Source organism: Miniopterus natalensis, chromosome 5 (genome assembly GCF_054644295.1).
Source record: "Miniopterus natalensis isolate mMinNat1 chromosome 5, mMinNat1.hap1, whole genome shotgun sequence".
NCBI lineage: Eukaryota > Metazoa > Chordata > Mammalia > Chiroptera > Miniopteridae > Miniopterus > Miniopterus natalensis.
The window spans coordinates 59,033,570-59,052,422 of NC_142085.1; the positions used below are offsets into that span (position 1 = coordinate 59,033,570).

The 18,853-nt window shown below is 39.8% G+C and overlaps 1 protein-coding gene across 2 annotated transcripts in view; it reads right to left on the reverse strand.

Annotated features, from left to right (window-relative positions):
* LAMA4 (laminin subunit alpha 4) overlaps positions 1 to 18,853 on the reverse strand; it is a 117,170-nt gene that overhangs the window by 67,521 nt on the left and 30,796 nt on the right. For both annotated transcript variants that reach the window (XM_087817565.1, XM_087817564.1), the window contains exons 2-4: positions 14,942 to 15,043; positions 7,986 to 8,110; positions 2,668 to 2,748 (exon numbers count right to left, since the gene is read on the reverse strand). In XM_087817565.1, the coding sequence (XP_087673691.1) occupies positions 2,668 to 2,748; positions 7,986 to 8,110; positions 14,942 to 15,043 (308 nt within the window). The remainder of the gene's footprint in view (positions 1 to 2,667; positions 2,749 to 7,985; positions 8,111 to 14,941; positions 15,044 to 18,853) is intronic.

The window sequence follows — 18,853 nt, forward strand, 5'->3', positions numbered from 1 at the left end:
CAACTTCTGCCAGATTGTAGCCTCAAGGGAATAAAAGACCTGTGTTGCCAGATCTTCCTATTTTTTAAAGAAAGAAGTTAAAATTTGGATTTTATGTTGGCTTTGGACTGCAGGCTGGAATGGGGAGACCAGAGCAGGGTGTGGAAGGTCTGGGCTAGGGCATTGGCCTTGGGAATGGAAAAAAACGAAGGACTTTCCAAGGAAATCAGTAAGAACTGGCCAGTAGTAATATGATACTACATTTTCAAAAGCTTCCATTTAAAGTAATAAAATTATGATTCAGAACATTTGAAAAATAGAGAAATAAAAAAACCCCAAAACACACACCTGTAATCGCAAGACCCTAAAGAAATCATTGTTCAACATTTTGCATATGATCTTCCAGCCTTTATTCCTATGTCTCAGTTTTTTTTCTTTGGTGTAGTTGCAATGATAGTATATGTTCAGTTTTTACACTCTTGACTTGCCTTGTATCTTATAGCCTCACCTAGGGGAGTTTACTTAGTTACCACAGGCAACTGGGAGGTAGGCCACGCAGGCCTGGCATTCTGAGGTTGAGAGGCTGCTTTGGTTTTCAGGCTCACATAGCTAGGAAGTCAAAGTGCAAGACCCAGACCTCCTGACCCTCATGTTCTTTCCTTCACTCCACCCTGGACCACACTGCCGCTGCTGTAAATGAATGAGTGAATTCATCCAACAGAGGGACAATTCATGTCTATTTTATGCAAGATGCTGAGAGACAGGAAGAGGAAGAACACAGCCCATACACTGAAAAAACAGGAAACAAATTAAGCATAATTATACATAATATTGTGAACTCTAGAAATCAAGGTCTATGATAAAGATAAGATTGAATTTAAGTGACACACAACCTGCAAAGAGATATCCCCAAGAGAAAATGTTTAATGAGTTTTGTTATTCATACTCATTCATGTCTTTGAATCTCTAATTTACTGTCCCCCTAGTTCCCAAGCCAACATAAATCATTCCTCTATGGAACATGTGGCTAGATTGAATTTCTAACCTTTGCTGCAGTTCACCAAACAGAGAATATTAGACTCTTAGGCTCATTGAAATTGGACTTAGATCTGCCACCTTAATGTGCAGCTGGGGATTCTGAGGTCCAGGAGTGAAGGAACTTGCCCAAACTCACAGAAGTTGGATGCCAGTTACTTTCTTTTCTCTGTTAAATTTCACTGTATTTGATCTCCATAGGTTGCCCCCTGGTTTTCCACAAGAGAAAAACCAAATTCTTTATTCTGTAAGTCAGAATCTCAATCACAGTGTAAACCTACTTTAAATTACTTTGAGTTTCCAGAACATCTTCTGGTGAGAGGTTCAGAGGCAACTCTGTAGTCATAGTCCCAACTTCAACCTTACAGATTTTATAGGCTCACATAGGATGAAATTCACATGGGCCCTCAGCTTTTACTTTCCCTCTTCCTTTGTAGGAAAAAAAGGGGGAAATCCCACAACCTTTTAGGGAAAGAATTATCCAAAATTTTGCACATTTAATAATCATAATAGCAGTGACCTCCGAGTATAGAGATTTTCTCTGTACCATAGACATTATGGCCTTTTATAAAGAGTTGCAGAGCTACTTTTTGAGAGCTGGAGGGTGTTTTCTTTGGAGGTGAGATGGCTTACCATTTAAGACTTATGCTTTGATCCTGAGGTTGAGCGAATCACATTCAGGGTAGTTGGGAGTGTGCTGTTGTGAGGGGAGCACACTGCAAATGTTGGTCTAGCTGTTGGACTGGTCCTTCCTGGCCCTTCCTTCCCTGTCTTTATGGACCACATATCATTTTGCTGCCTTAACACAATGACGAGGCCAATGTTAATGGCATTTCTGTTGAAAATTAGAAGACCTCTCTGTGAGAGAGATATATATAATTTTTTTTTAGTGAAAGCCGTTTTGCCATAGAAAACTGTGAGCAGTTGACAGGTGGGGAGAATGGGAAATACCTTGCCAAGAAATCATTCAGTGGGAAGCTTCGCATCCTTGGTTGCCAAGGCCTTTCTTGATTGATTAGCTCACATGGGATGAAGCCCAGAGCAACTCAAAAAAAGAGAGTTAGGCCTAAATAGCAAAAGGGATTTTGGAAGTATAAATTCTCATAAAATTTGTTATTTTTCAGGGGAGGAAATGGTGTAAAGAATGAGTTAAATAATAGAGTCATACTTTTTTCAATGGATTTTAATGGATTGCTCTGATAGAGGATTTATTTTCAATTTTACTTCAGTGCATTTCAATGTATTTTAAATTTATCCCTCAAATAGGGGATTGGATTTACTTTTTATTTCCGAAGGAAGCCTCACTCTCCATTAATTTTACTACTGGTTCTCAGTGATGGAGAAAGAGGGGAGTGTTACCAAAACCATCCAGAGAATCTTTTTAAAATACACATATTCATCTTTTTCTTTCCATGTCCACCTATCCAGATGTGGCCCTGGCCTGGACCTCTAGGGGACATACTGTTATATCCATATCTGGGGCATGGAGTTAGGAAAGCTTCCCCACTCAGTTCTGAAATGCTACCCCATACTCCCTTCTCTCAACCATAGACTCCAGGACCTATTGAAGGGGAGCAAGGCAGAGCTGAGGAGTGCAAGAAACAGGCAGATTCCTTTGACCCAGAGAAGAAATAGCACGATTTATTAGCCTACCTTTCACAGTTAGGTCCAGCATAGTTTTCTTTACAAATACACCGAACAGCTCCACTTTTTCTATAGCAGGATTCTGCAAAACTAGAATTATAGGGAAATATTAGAAGTCAGTTCCTAAATGGGTGTGGTCATTTGCTTTATTTAAATTAAATCTTTTTCCTTTCAGGAAAGTTTAGACAGCAGGCTCAGACAGAAAATGCCACTCCATTTAATGAAATCATTTTTCAGGTTCACTTTACTTATTTTTCCATAGAGGCATTTCATTACTTTTACTTGAAGCAGTGGAAATTTTAGAAAACCATATATGTATATAAAATGCAAATCTAAAACACATATTCCAAAGGTGGATAAAAATAACCAAATCTTGCCTGCAATTTTAGATTTCTATGAGAATTTTCTCTTATTCCCATCACTTTCTGTGTATCAATTTGAAAATTCCCGCATTTTTCCTTCTGTAGATCTCTTCCACTCTTCAAGATTATGAACCAATTCAAACTATACTTTATACTCTTCATAGAACCTTAATTTCTGTTATGTGTATCTTGAAAATTGGGAATAAAGGATGGAGGGACTGCTTAGTTGATCAAATTCAAAAAGCAAGGACTCAAACAATAGGACCCACAGTAAAAGGACTCTAGTCCACGGAAACCCTCTCTTAATTCTTCATCTTTGTTTTTTGATAGATAATAAAAATTAGGACAGAAAAGTAATAAAAATATTAGTTCAGTAGAATAAATAACCAACTTAATTATTAAGGCAGGGGAAGTGAAATATTACTCTGCTCATGTTTGGATAATTCTACACTGACACCTGAATCCACCCATATGAAGTGGGTGTGAAATGTTTTAAAGCATCTTAAATTAGTTTTGGCCTAGGTACTATATAATCAATGGAGTATGATCTGCTGTTCTCACATTCCTGCGTGTATCAGCAATTTTACCCTAATGGGCTTTCAGAGGAAACAAAATGGATGTGTTTGCTTTGTTTAAAGACATTTATAAAATCAAGTCAGAAAACAATATGTGCTTCTCAGTGAAAGGTAATACCCACAGTTTATTTTCTCTAACAGTTTGATTAAAAACATCCCCATGAAATTACGTTTCTTTGGCCTTTGCTCTTTATTTTGCTTGTTTTTACTCCTTAGTCTACTTAAAGAAACACTGTTGGCTGAGTCCAGGACATGACCAAACCCTCATGCATGTTTCTTTGAAGATGTTTCTCCCAGCAGCCTGCTTGAAGAACCGAAACATCTGCTGATGTCTGGAGTCATCTGCCTTGAGCTAATGTCCTGCTCTTCCAAACAGATGACATTTTCCTTAATTGGAGCCATTACCATAGCTACTAGTAGACATAAAGGATGTCTGGCCAACCCCAAAATAAATAAATGAATTCTGTGCAAATGGTCCTTGGGAATAGCTGTGTGACCATTGGTCTCTGTGGTGGGAGACTCAGAGGCAATGCCAGCCGCTGAGGGTTCCTTTTTTTTTTTTTTTTTTTTTATCAGCATTAATTGTGTTTTTCTCAGAGGAATGTCTGACTTGGCGAGGAAAATGAAAACATTGTGCCTTTCTCAGCCTGCACTAACAGCCATGGCGCCCTTTCTAAGAGGAAAGGAGCCTTTTGCTCTTGGAAAACCCTCAAGAGAACTTAAAGAAAAATAGAATCAGCACTGTTTGTTTGCTAAACTCCCTCAGACATTATTTCCTTGCTTTCTGATATGGATATTGTAACTAGAAATCCAAATCCTGGGTCTACAGGCTCAAAGAGCAGACCTCTGAAAGTGTAATTTAGATTCCATACTTGCTGCCTTTCTGAGCTCAAATCAAAGTCCTGGCAGTTTCATTTTTACAGAGTAGAAATATGAATTTTTAAAAAGCTGAAAGAGGCAATGGTATATTTGATTTTTGATAATATATTTGATTAGCATTTGAGATCAATTAGCTAAGTCAATAATGAGGCCAGATCAAAGGCTAGAACTTCACAGGGCCCAGGCAAATTTGCCCTGTTTTTTGTTCACAGACTACCTCCCATCCCTAATTTTTGTAGCCAGTTTTCCCCTCAAGGGATTTGGGAAGTAGAACTATCACCACTACAAAGAAAACAGGTCTCTCAACACCTTCCCAATTCCTCCACATTCCCACATATGTTCTTTACTTATAGCTGGTGTATTTTTGCTTTTGTGTTAATTTTCGGCAGGTTTTTCAACCTCAAATCTGTACTAGTTTTCATGTCTGTGAGTATGTTCCTAACTGCTGAGCACATTCCTTAAGACCTTCAATTGCTCTTTGGAACTTGGATCCACTCACACACACACACACACACACACACACACACACACACACACACGCACACATGCACACACACGCGCACACACACACAGAAAGAACATGGGTGGAAATGGTGATCCTTGATGTCTGTGGAAACTTCCCTTTCAAGGCAAGAAGTTTATTAACCAATTGGAAAGTTTCTGCTTAAATTATTTAGAAGAGTTACCAGCCTCCAGAATACCTTGATTCACTGAAATACTGCATAATCTGGCCTAAAAGGGAAACGGTCATTGCTTTAGGAGCATCATAATACTGCTGTATTTTGACCTGTCTTAATAAAGGCAGGACTTTTTGACTGTTTTATTCACTGCTGTGACCAGCGACTGATACACATCTGGCACATAAATGCTCAATAAATATCTCTTGATTGCCTGTAGACAAAATGTCTCAGTCCATAGAAATGAGGTTCCAAAAGGCTCTTATCTCAAGACACTAATGTCAGAAAATTTAGGTTAAAAAGCCTTGCCATGGGAATGGGATAAAAAGTGCGAAAGTCAGACAGTTGGCATTTAGGGTTGCCTTTCTAATTCATCTATTAGTTTCTAAAGAAACTGCAGCTCAAAGCTTATTAACCTGTTTTGAGCAGCTAATGCTATGTAACATCTTTGTTTACATGGGCAAATGAGTGAAACCTGTTATTAGGAAATTGGAGGTAAATATATTTATCAAAATCACTATATCACATAAGAGAGTGACATGCTAAACATGTCATCAGATATGGTTGAGACTAATGTTTGAAGGCAGAATATTAATGAACAGTAAAACAATATACCTAGATGAGGCAAAGGGAGCTCATAAATCAGGACACACTTGAGTGGAAATAACAGAACATTTAATGTTGGCGTTTTCTACTTTCACTCTCAGTCCCATCCATTTTGCACAGGTTATTAATACGATCGGACATGAAAAATCACAAAGCAAGGGCTGAGGCAGTTTAATGATTTCTAAAGAAAGATGAGGCTGTAAAATGTCTGGCTTCTTCCCTGACTGTCAGACCCTCAGAGGATTTGAACAAATCACAGGCTATTAGGTGAAATGTTAGTCGATAATGGTATTCAATTAAGGACAAAAAATTAGGGAGACTTTTGGTTGTCATCTTCTCTTTTTTCTCTTTTAAGAAAGTGTGTGTATGTGGGGGGGGCAGGTATCCAGGACCTTTTAAGTTATTTTATATGTGTTGTTTAATTTAATCTTTACAATAGCTATCAACTAAATATTAATCCAAACCCTTATAACAGTGCCTGACATGGAGCAAGCAAAATATGTGTTAGGGAAAAGATATAAAGTATGTGCTTACTAAAGCAACATCAACCACACACCTTTCCATGTGTAAGGCACCAACCCAAATGGTCCACAGATATTATCCTAGTCCAACTTTATGAGGCAGATCCTGACAGCAACTTTGATTTACTAAGGAAAAACCTGAGATCCAGAGTTGCTAAAGTAATCAATGAATGGAACCATGATCTGAATTTAGTCTCCTTGACCCCAAATACCATGGAAAGTGAGATCTTGTCTGAGATCACACAGCTATTATGTGACAGAGCACAGATATTTAACCTAATTTCATTGTTCTGTCTACTTGAAGTATATTTGTCCTGGGTTCCTATCACAGAGCTCCTAAAACCTTTGGAATTTCAAGACTGACTTTTGTCCTTCATAATGAGTTCCTTTCAACCATACCAGAGTTCATGATAATGAAGTGATTCTTGATGGTCACCTATAGCCTCTGGATGGAGGCTGCTCTGCCAGAGGAACCAACTACATGACTAGAGGATTGGAACTTTCACCCCCCTCCCTCCCCCAACCTCAGGAAAGAGGAAAGGGGCTGAAGATTGAGTTAATCATCAACCATTTAATCAATCATGACTATGTAATGGAACTTCAATAAAGCTCTTCAACAGCAAAGGTTGGGGAGCTTCTAGGCTCTTGAACACATTGATTTGCTGAAAAGATGGTGCCCTTGGACAGTAAGCACACAGAAGCTCTGGTCCTTCCATCTCCTCATCCATACCCTGCCCTATGCATCTTTTCCATTGGGCTGTTCCTAAGTTGTATCCTTTATAATAAAACTCACTTTTCTGAGTTCTATAAGTCATTCTAGAGAATTACCAAACCTAGTGGGGTTGAGAGATCCCTAAATTTGTAGCTAGATGGAAAGAAATGTGAAAAGCTTGGGTACCCCATTCTGGCTGGCTTCTGAAGTGGGACTGCACCCGTAACATCTGGGGTCTGCACTAACTCTGGGTAGTTAGTGTCAGAATTGAATTGATTGTAGGACACCAAGTTGGTATCAGAGAATTGAAGAACTGGTTGATATTTGGAAAACCAAATACCAGTACACTATTTTAATTCTATATTCTGTCATTTTAAAGCCAATAAAATGGCTAGTAATGACTTGACTACTGGATTTATACATATTAGCTATCTGAAAAGAAATTCATTACTTCCATTAAGATGTATGTCTAGTCTATTTAACTTCTCACTCAAGTCAAAACATAGCCAGAGGTGAAAATTAGTTTTCTTAGAGATCTTCTATGAGGTGATTAGCCTAAAGCATGCATTCTGTTTGTGTTCTAATTCTGACTGAAAAGCCTATTTGACTGCAACATGTAGGGAAACATCTGTTCTGTCAGAGTCAAAGGAAATATTACCACTGAAAATATTGGATTATAATGAATCCCTTGGCATTATCAGTTGTAATCTCTCTAGGTCAAGAGTTAGCCAAGAATAGATGAGATTAGCCTTGCTTATAAAATGTGGGAGACTTCATTATGCACCCCAATATCTTGAGAATGGAGTCATCACCTATACTGCAAGTGTTTAAGCATCCATGAAAGTGTATTAGGCTAGAGACCTTTCCTGTATCTTTTCCAGTCTCATCTCAACATGAGGTGCTCGGTTTTGACTAGGGAAAAACTGTAGAACTCTGGGTAGGGCCAAAAAGGGGGGGATAAGCAGTAGAAGAGCCAATCTTCCTTTAAGACTTACTTGGCCAAGTGTGGTAGGGGACAGGGGCATGGCTGGCAGAATCGGGGGGATCCCCTGATGGAATCTCCGATATAACCATCTAGGCATTTCTCACAGTGCTCTCCTGTCGTGTTCCGCAGACAGTGCTGTAAGACAAAAGACAGGAAAATTAACAAGAACACAAAAGAAATTTTATAGACAGTGAACCTATAGACAGAAGATGCCAGGCTTGAAAGAGTAGACAGTGTGCAAGAGTGCTGGTCATCACAAGGCAACAGTGCCCCAGTCAGTGCTAGAAAGCGCATACAATGACGCATGACTTCATACTGGACTTGCGTGTGTGCACCAGCAGCCTGGGACTCTCTTTAGAGTCTGTGTGCTTATTTCAATTCTGAGTGATAATCACAATGATCAAACTCTGGATGTTGTGAAAGCATCAGCTTACCGACTTGGAATGAATATGAAATGAAAAAATAAAATCTTCCTGGCGCTCATCTACGACAGTGGGAACAATTTAAGGATTTATGGGCTTGGGAGAACAGCATGTGTCATACTGAAGCATAAATGGAATGGAAGGTAGGTAAAGAGTATTCTGCTAATGGGCTGGTATCTTGGATAGTGACACACAAGAAATAATAAGCTGGTTTATTTGTATGATTTATCCATTTGTTGTGAAGATAATTAGGAAAAAAGGCACAAAACAGGCTGGCTCTTCTGCCTAGGTGCCTGTTTATCATTCAAGATCTTTATTTGATCTCAAAACTTCCAGGAATTCCTCCCTGATGCTCCCCTCCTGCCACTGCCCACATTCACTATCATCTGCTCCCAGACTGAGTATTTAACCACTGCACTGCTGTCAACTTGAATGGAGTAGGTACTTATAGCTCTTTGCCCAGCTGATGGGTTGATTTCTAACTAGTACTCCATAAGAGGCAGTAATGCTAGTTCACTGGCAGTTTTCTCCAACTGGACTGGCCTAGATTGCACAAGGCAATGCCATTAGCATTATGATATTTTTATCTTTACATTCACCAGAGTGTTTAAAGGTTGAATAGGGTTTTCAGTAAAAAATTATACTGTTAGAATCAGAATGCTATTGAAGAGACATCCTCCTGTTTGAGCAATTCCCTTAGAAAGATCTATGCACAGAGATTCAACAGAACAGCTTTTTCCAAACAGTGCTCTGTGGAGGAAGCCTGGGAAAGGCAAGTAGTCAGCTGAACTCTGAGCTCTTTTGTCTTTATGCTCTGTGTTGAAGTTCAAAATAAAATAACAGTGAAGCCCTGCTGTAAACATTTTACATAAATTAATTCTCACAGTATTCTAAGGAAAGTTACATTACGCCCCCCCCCCCCCCCTTTACATTTGAAGAGCTGGAGGCACAGAGAAGTTAAGTGCATGGCTTAATGTTACACAGATGGTAGGTGACAAAAGTGACACTCAAGCTCAGGCAATCTGGCTCCAGAGGCTAGGCTGTTCATTCCCACATTATAGTGCTTCTCCAATGTGTTAGAGGTAAAGGCTCCTTTCCAAAGGAGTCACAAAATGACTACATGGGGAGGTGTCACACTATTTTATGAATAGTTTGAGCTTCAAATGAAATACAACACACTAGTCAAAAAAGAGGGATCCTATTGTGGCAACAAGCCATCCTGGTTGAACACCTTTTGCACCTTTAATTGGTCATCTTTGGCTCCTGGTTAGAATTACATTAGAATGGAGTTTAGGGGATAATTCAGATTGCCTGATAGATCAATGAAAAACTCTGAAAAATAAAGTCTGATCTGCAGGCAACAGGATGTTAACATAGTTCCCTCACAGTTCTTAATACTGAGTCTTGTGCTAAGTCAGTTGTCAGGAAAAAAATGAAAGAAAAACTGGCAAAGGGCAAATTAGTCAATTGGTATCCGGACCAAGTAAAGGAAATTAACATGCACCCAAAGCCAGCTAAAAATCAGTGGCAATGTCTCATTCCAGGGAAAACCAGAGAGCCTTTCCAACTACCAGGAATCCAAGCCATGGGCAATCTGGCAGGGCTACTTATAGGCTGGGGTCAAATTTGTCTGGGTCCTTGTTGGACAGATGAAGCCCATCTGTGCAGGCCATTCTTTGTGCCTGAAATGCCTATTAAGCTGTGAAAATGAGCTAATTCCCAATTCTGTCCCCTTATGGCTCAACAGATGCTTTGGATTCCTAGTCAGGGCTCTAATTCTGCCATGGCAGCCAGGGGAGCAATTATCCTCTGAGGCAAAGCCACCAAATCTCTCCTGCCTCTAAATGCTCAAAGTGCAAACATTGGCTTTCCTCATCTGCCTCCTATTAAAGGGTTTGTAATGAAATTCCCTAAAAGGCATTGATACACAGTCTGGGAGATGAGCAGAGAGATGCTGTAAGCAGGGACTAGCTCTTCCATTTTCTAGCTGGTTGACACTGAACAAGTCACTTGGCCTTTCTGGGTCTCTATTCTCCATCTGTAAAATGAGAATCTAGACTAGATGGCCTAGCTAGATGGCCTAGTTCTAAAAATTTTTTGTAAGTATGATATTGCAAATATCCCTTTGCCTCCAATGCTCTATTTAAAAAACAAACAACAGAAAATAACAATGACATCATAAGAATGTTGTTAGAAGGGAAGAGTTATTTTTAAATAAAACCGATCTCACTAAAAATGAAAAAAGCATTCTGAATCTTTGGCCAATGGTTAAGAAAGCTACTATCTGGACAATGGATTGCAGATTGGTATTAGGAAAGACAGTGGATACCAGTTGTGTCTCCTTCACATGAGAAGTGATGTTGTTTACTAACTTGGCCACAGCACCAGCATAATGTAGGAAGAAGGCCTGATGTGGTTTGTCAGGTTAGCCTTGGTGTGGTTTGCCACATGCTTTGTGCAAAACTATAGTCTATCTAGATCTGTGTTTCTTGAAGTATGCTGAGGGAGGTGAAGACTATTTTTATAATAATGCTTAGGTTTTATTTTCTTTGGCCCTCTAGTTTTCTTATGAGTGTAAAGTGGAGTTCTGAAGCTATAAGACGGGAGATACCATCACAGATTGATGCAGAAGCAGATATGAGTTCTAACTGCCTTCTATTAAGCCAGAATTAAATATATTTTCAATTTGTAAATTGAAATGTGATGGATTTATTACTACATGCAATGGATTTATTATGGTTATTTTCAAATAAATTAATAAGAAAATATTATTAAAATGTTCAGTTTTAAATTTCAAATGCAGAAAATATAGATAAATGTAATCCACATAAACAAAAACCACTTGGCAACCTGAATAATTCTTAGGCGTGTAAAGGGCTCATGAGTCCAAAAAGCTTGAGAAATTCTGCTCTATCTAGATCAGTGCTCCTCAAACTTTAGTGTGCACACGAATGCCCTGGGAACCTTATGAAAATGAAAGTTCTGATTAAGGATGTCTGGGCTATGGCCTGAGTGTCTGCGTTTCTAACAGGCTTCCAAGTATTGGCAATTCTTCTAGCCTAGGCTGTACTTTAAGAAGCAAGTTTCTGGCTTATTCCTCAGCATTGAACCTGAGCCAGAGTCTCTAGCATAACAGACAGTACCTTTTCCTGAAATAGTGACCTAAATATCTTATAAAGTATAATATCAATGGTTTTTGACTTAAGTTAGTGATTTTTATCAACCAATTCATTCATTCACTTAACAAACCTGGATTAAGCTGATATCCTGACAAATAATGAGCTGTGACTGTTACGAAAATGAAGCAAAGCTGGTCCCTTCCGTTCATCAGATCACAGACTTGTGAAAGAAACAGAGAGATAAACAAGGAATAACCTAGTGTTTGTGCTCTGACTGAAGCATGCATTAAGTACATTCCTGCTGTGGGGCAAAGAGGAGGGAAAGGTTCTAGCTTTTCCTGAGAAAGTTGGAGAAGCTTAATAAAAGTGATGACATTCGAATTAGGCCTTGGAGGTTGAGCAGGACCTGCCAGGCAGAGAACAGGTGAGCACAAGCTCGGACACAGAGTGCAAGAGCACAGAATGAGTTTAGGTGGTGGCGAGAAGCTCAGTGAGGCTGGAATAGAAACTTCTGAAGAATTTTAGAAAGGTGAATGCCTTGCCTAGGTTGTGTTTTTAAAAGGTGTCTCCATTGCTAGTGAGGAAGACACATCAGGGAAAGGAGAGCCTGGAGCAGGCATTCCTCCCACCAGCCATCTCTCTGTCCCATAATTCCTTTCTTATGTCTCCTTTCGGAGCTTTCCTAGGGAGTCTGCCATATCCACTAGAACTGCCTGGCTTTTGGGCCCCTCCCTACCAAATTCAGCTGAGAATCCTGCCCAACATGTTCCAGTTCTGATAAGACACAAGGTGGCCTTCTGGAAAGACACACAGTACATGTTGGATTTCACAAGTTAAGCCACTTTTCACTTAGCCACATTTCTGCATTTGGTAAGTTAGCATTCCTCCTGTGAAAAAATCTCTAAGCTTTTATGTTATGTCCAGAAATGGTAACAACTTTATCTACTCTATATTTTATTTTCAAATGGCTCAGTTCCTTAAAATCAGTTTGTAAACTATAAGGTCAAATTGAAATTGGACATTGAAATAGAAGAATTAGAAACAACTGAGGGAGGACACAGCAGAAGCATTATAAGCCTTTAAAATAAAAGCAAAATCAAATGAAATAAAAGAAGGCCTTTTATTTTTAGTTGCTTATAGAAAATGGAAGACAAGAGTTAGGCCAGGTGAACTACAACAACTGACTGAAACTCTGGTGCCCACAGCGAGTTGCAAGGAAGTGTTCATGTGGAGCCGTTGCTTCTTCTCTGGCTCCCTGAGAACTGAGAATGAGCTAGAGCTGCAGAGCAGGAGCTGAGAAGCTGGCCTTGATCGACCAGGTGGCTGGAATAGGGATATGACTGGAAACAGCCAGATAGGCGTTTGATTCCAGTGTGACACCACAGACAACGAATTTGCCAACTAAAGAGCAACACATTCTTTCTACATGGCAAGTCTCTTCTGCTCGCTGACTTGTGCTTAATTAAAAGCAAGTTGCATTTTTCGTCACTCTAAAACTAAATTTATAAGAAAATATCTATGTTTTAGCTCTGGGGATAAGATAGTGGCTGGTTTTCCCTTTGAATCTCATGCACAGTATTTATCTGTATTGTTGTTTTGTTTGTGTGGTTTTACATGGACGGTTTATTACTTTAATGAGGGAGATAAAAGTATTTCCCTCCAGGTGTGTGTGTGTGTGTGGGGGGGGGGGCGTGGAAGAGCCACCATTAGGATGAACAGAGTAGCTGCTCTTTTTTTCAATGTTCTGTCTTGAAACAAAGGAGTTGTAGGAAGATTGGCAACTTCCCTGAATGTGCACAAAAGTGTTTAACCCTAGTCCATCCCCAAATTTTATTAGAACCTTGTATGCCCCTGGCACAATGAAGGAATCACATGATGACTGTCCCTTCAGAAGCTCCTGTCTAGTCAGAGAAAAACCCATGATAACTCCTATTCTGACAGTCACTGTCAGTAAGCGTGGCTTTGTCCTAGCTCTCCGCAGGCACTGGCAGGAGGCACTTACTTCCCTTTAATTTATTTGTTTCCATCTTATTGACTGCCTAACAGTAGCTGATGGACTTGCCAGTCCCTGTTGACTTACATTTTAGTAAACCAGGTAACGAAGAGCCTTTAATTAGTCAAACTATCAGAGCTGTACGTTATTGGTTCAAGCGCATCCATGGGATTTTCTTTTCAAATGTCACCGGGATTAAAATAACAGGAAACCGGAGATGGAAGCACTAGAAAGGGGTAGATTTTGGCAGCTGCATGTGCCTACACTGCTACAGAGGACATCCTGGATGTAATGGTTATTTAAGAAGATGGGGGAGGGGTCACAGAAACGCCAGGACTGAACAAACACTACAAAGAGGTTAGTGTTTGCCACTTAATTCTCTCTGGCCCTAGAAAAATGGCAACTGCTAGGTTTAAAATAAATGAAAAGGTTCTAACTTGCATCTTAATGCTAATTATGAGTAAAATAACACCTTTATGTTCACACCTTGGAGCCCACTTATAATAAAAAATTATCTGCTTAAAAGAATAATTATTAATTTTAAGGTAAATAGGTATATTTAATTAGGTATTCTTACATTTTATGCAAAAATACTCTTGCAGTTCCAGAAGGCCTCCTTTGTCTCATAGGAACTTGAAGAACCTAATTTTCTTGATATATAGCATAGCTTATGAAGGAAAATGTGATCTTAGGGCACACGTCTTTAAAAATGCCTCTTATGACTTCCACAGAAGCTATTACTGATAAACTTTTCAATTCCCATTTTCACTAAGTTGTCAGTCCAGTCAGTAAAAATGGGAAATATGTAGCAAGTGGACATTTGCTAGAAGGCTTCTAAGTCCCCTTCCTAAGTCTCTATCATATTTCCTGAAGAACAGTCTACCGGAGAATTCATTCCAGTTAAGAAAAAAAAAAGTCACCTGGGGGCTGAATCACATAATTACAAAGACCACAAGGCCAAAGCTTTCATTTTTATTAGCAATTGGTACAAACCTGTTTGTTTTTTTTAAATTTTGATCTGTAGACCCGACTACCTTATAAGTTGTAAAATAGCCTATGAAACAACTGTTTTATTCTCCCAGTTTATGTGGAGCGAAGCCAAACATATGGCAAACTGTACTACCACCGAGGACGTCGGATGGGGGACTTCCTCCCAGGTGCGTTATTTTCAGCCTCACCGGCCGGCAGCGGGGCCCACCTGCGGGAGGCGTTTGCCCCTGGAGCACGTGCGTGCACACACACGCCTGGGGGCCACTCACAATCACAAGCAGTTTATATGGGCGTTTGACAGGACAAGCTGAAGGGTCCAAAAAAGAGCATGGTTAGCAGTTTGCTCCTAGGTAGCTCCAAGGTCCAGGAAGGATATTGTATTCCCACCCGAGATGCAAAGGGCCAGTGGAATACGTGAGCAGTGCTGAGCGCCCCGACTTACCACGCAGAGGCCAGAGCCGTCCAGGCACTCGTGGGAGTTCCCGTTGCAGTCGCAGGGCACGCAGTCCCCCGACGGGGCGCGGAAGAGCCCAGCTCCGCATGTCTGAAACACACGCAACAAAGGCATGTTCACTAGGGAAAGGGTCAGTGTGGATCGATGCTTCCTGAGAAGAGTAAGAGGAGATGGTTATGAAACTATCTAAATATTGCTTTACAAAACATACTAAAATATTTATGCTACCCTTCAGTGATAGGTGATATATATCCAATTTTCTTTGTTACGCATTTTTTCCTCTCTTCTCTCACTTTGCCCAAAAGTAGGAGGAACTTTACCAGGGTCCCATCAATGTAAGGAAGACTGAGAAAACTTCAGGGAACAGTAGGAGAGAAGAAATGTTCTAGTGTTTGCTTCCAAAACAAAACAGGAAACAAAACCATGACGGTTAGGGTGAGGGATCCCATCACGCTCCCTATAAAATGTCATGGATTCAGAAATTATTGGCTATGGCGTAACAACTTAGAGCTGTGTCTTTCATAAGCTTGGGCTCTTAACATTTTTTATCTTTTCAGATCCTAAAGTTTTAAAGGGCAGATCCTATGTGGGTGCTGTTCATATATTTCCTTTATCCTCATAACTCTGTAAGGAACACATTTTCCTCCATCCTAGTGACAAGATTATTAGACCCAGAGGTGCTGAGTGGGTTGTGGCAACGTCAAACCATGCTGCAATGCACCGGTGGACCCGCACATCGATGAATTGCCCTCCCCGAATGTCACTAGTGCTCCAGTTGAGAAACGTCGTGAGATTGTTCCTGGTTCATACAATTGGTTTATAGATACGTATTTATGTTTCTGCAGAATGTCTCGATGATGGAAGGCAGAAACGGCCTTATAGGCCTGGAGGTCTACTCCCTGCCCACCAGACAGATTTATATCTAAAGAATTCCAGAGAGATAAGAATCTGGGTTGTTATCACAAACTTACAAAGAAGGAGATTTCCCCCTCCAGAATGACCCACTGTAGTTAGTACTGTTGTGGCTACCAGGAAATTTTTCATATTTGGCCGAAGTCCCTCTGACTGCTATGCAAACCTGTTTCCTCTTACTTTTTTTTCTCTGTAAAGAAGAAAAAATCACTAGACACCATTCACAGTATAAAAACACCACCAGTTTGCATCCTAAAGCTAAAATCTAGTATGTTCTATCTGGAGGAAGTTTAATAGAGTATAATGACATTAGCCCATGAAGAAAAGGCAAAGAAATACCATTTTACTAAGTAAGAGGAAGTAAGGTTGAGAGAGAACAAATTTATAATGTATAATGGGGAATTTGTGATTGATAGTAAGCCTTTTCCTCAGTTTCTGTTAGAGAACAAAAGAGAGGGAAAGGTGCTAAATTGCAGCTGGAAGCATTTAATTTAGACCACCTAATTTCACATTTTGACTTTTGTTTCAAAATAGAAAAACACAGGTTTTCACTGTTATACAGTATATATACATACATATATATATTTTTCTGAGTTTTATACATATATACATCTTAAACTTCTTTATTTTATTTAAAAATATATCCTGGTCATGAGATATAAAATTGATTTGATGATGTTAACTGTGTTTCTTCTTGCAGTGTGACATTCAGAGGGTTTTAATTATAAGAGAAACGGATAAAAGTAGTGAGGAGTTTCTATTAGTAATCTCAGTAGCTGCCAAAAATGTGGTTTATGAGCTTTCTAAATGACCATGTTACAGCCATCTAGGGAGATGCTGAGTCAATAATTCTGGTGGTAAAGCCACAGATTCTGTATTTTTTTAAATAAAATAAATATTGCATTAAATTATTTTATTTTAATTAATTCTTCTCCCCCAGCTTTATTGAGATATAATTGACATATAACATTCTTAAAGTTAAGGTGTACAATGTGTTGATTTGATACATGCATATATTGCCAAATGGTTACCATGACAGCATTAGCTAACATCTCTATCATCTCACATAATCACCATTTCTTTTTGTTTTGAGAACATTTAAGATTTACTCTGTTAGCAACTTTTAAGTATATAATATGGTATTATTAACTATAATAACGGTACTGTACATCAGATACCTAGAACTTATTAATCTTATAACTGGAAGTTTGTACACTTTGACCAACCTCTCCCCATTTCCTCCAGCGTCTGTAAGCACCATTCTGATCTCTGTTCTATGAGTTCCAATGAGTGGAGCAGAGACTGGAGGTGTATTTGCAGGAGAAAAGCACACTGATGGTGGCAGGGAGTCTGGCAGTGATGCCTGGAGATCTACTTGTACCATCAGCTATAGTAAGGGCCCAAATAATCAAGTTTCAGTAAAGTTATTTTAAATTGATATTACTTCAGGTCTTTTAGGCATTCCTGCAGCTCTTCCTCTGAAGAGGACAAAGAAAATTAAAACTTGCCCTGAATAAGTCATTTTGAATATGACAGTGGCTAATCCCTTATATCCTTGAGGCTCTGGCTATATCAACACTCATTTTTTTGCACACACACACAAAAAAATTGTCACAACATAGAAAAAACAAACAAACAAAAGAAACAGAAAAAGGTAAATTTTGTATTTTAGAATAGCTTTAGTTTACAGAAAATTATAAGGATCTGTTTTGGCGTTTCTTTTTCCTGTCCCTAGGGGACATTCTGGAAGAATGTGGGGCACTTCTGGCTTGCCATAGCGAGGGCATGCTGGGCATGGTGCAGCGTATGAGAGTCCCACACCGTAAAGCATTATCCTTCATCCTGCAAGATTTGGGAATGCCCAACAGGACATTCCTGTGGGTTAAAAGCCTGTTTCTCTGAACCCACAACCTAACTCCATTTTTCCTATTAAACACAAAACGTTTTTGTAAGCTTTCAACATGCAGTGCATTTTCCGAGTATACAACTACCATGTAAATCAAGGGAAAATTGTTTGGTTCTGCATCATATCTCAACACGCAAGTCCTGGAGCAGGGCTATAGAAGACAGAGCCCCGCGAATCGTCAGGAATTCAACAGCTACAAATGCATGCAGATGCAGGTGTGTTGAACCAGTGACTCCAAAACCACCAGTGCTTCTGGTGTGAGTGATGTAAGTATTCCAACATGTAAACTCACTCGATGAAATTCTGAATAAATTAAAGCAGCTGTATTTTTTAAAGTCCCTCAAAGATTCCAGTGTGTGACCATATTTGGAAGGACTGCTTACAAGCATCACTCGCAGGGCCTTGTACATGTTAATTGCTCAGTGAACGCTTGTGATTTGAATGGTTTGGATCAGGATAGGAAATCTGAGGCTTATGCAGCTGTTGGAAACCAATGGTTTATACTGCTAATCCACTCACTGCTTGCTGCTTGTGCTGGATTTGGTCTCCAATCTTTCCCAGCACGGTCCAGGCAGCCACTGCATGCACTGAACTGTGTGCAAGATGAAATCTTTATGTTCTGCCAAGTTTAGGAGGAAACTTCACTCTGAGAATCTGTGGCTATCCACCTATCCACTCCCCAGGGCCAGGCTGTGTGTGAAGGATGACTTGGCTCCAGTCTCCTACACTGTAGGAGATGGGAAGGAAAAGGGAGGCAGGGATAAGTCTGCGTGAAGCAGTCATCTGGCCTCTTGCCGAGAGGGTGAGGTTGAGGGCTGGAAACCTGGCCAACTCCTTTCCTGCTAGGTTTTGTACACCTGAAAGGATTATAGTTTCTAATTCATCTATCTAGAGGGGAGGCACCATTTTTAAATTCACATAAAGGCACCACAGAGGCTAAGGGAAACCCTGGTCATGGGGAACTTCTGATGCCATTACTAGAGCCTGTATCCTTGGATACCTTGGGCCTTGTGAGGGAGGACCAAACTTTTCTCTACACATCTAGGTTCTTCTGACTAGTCTAATAATCAAATTGACATGAG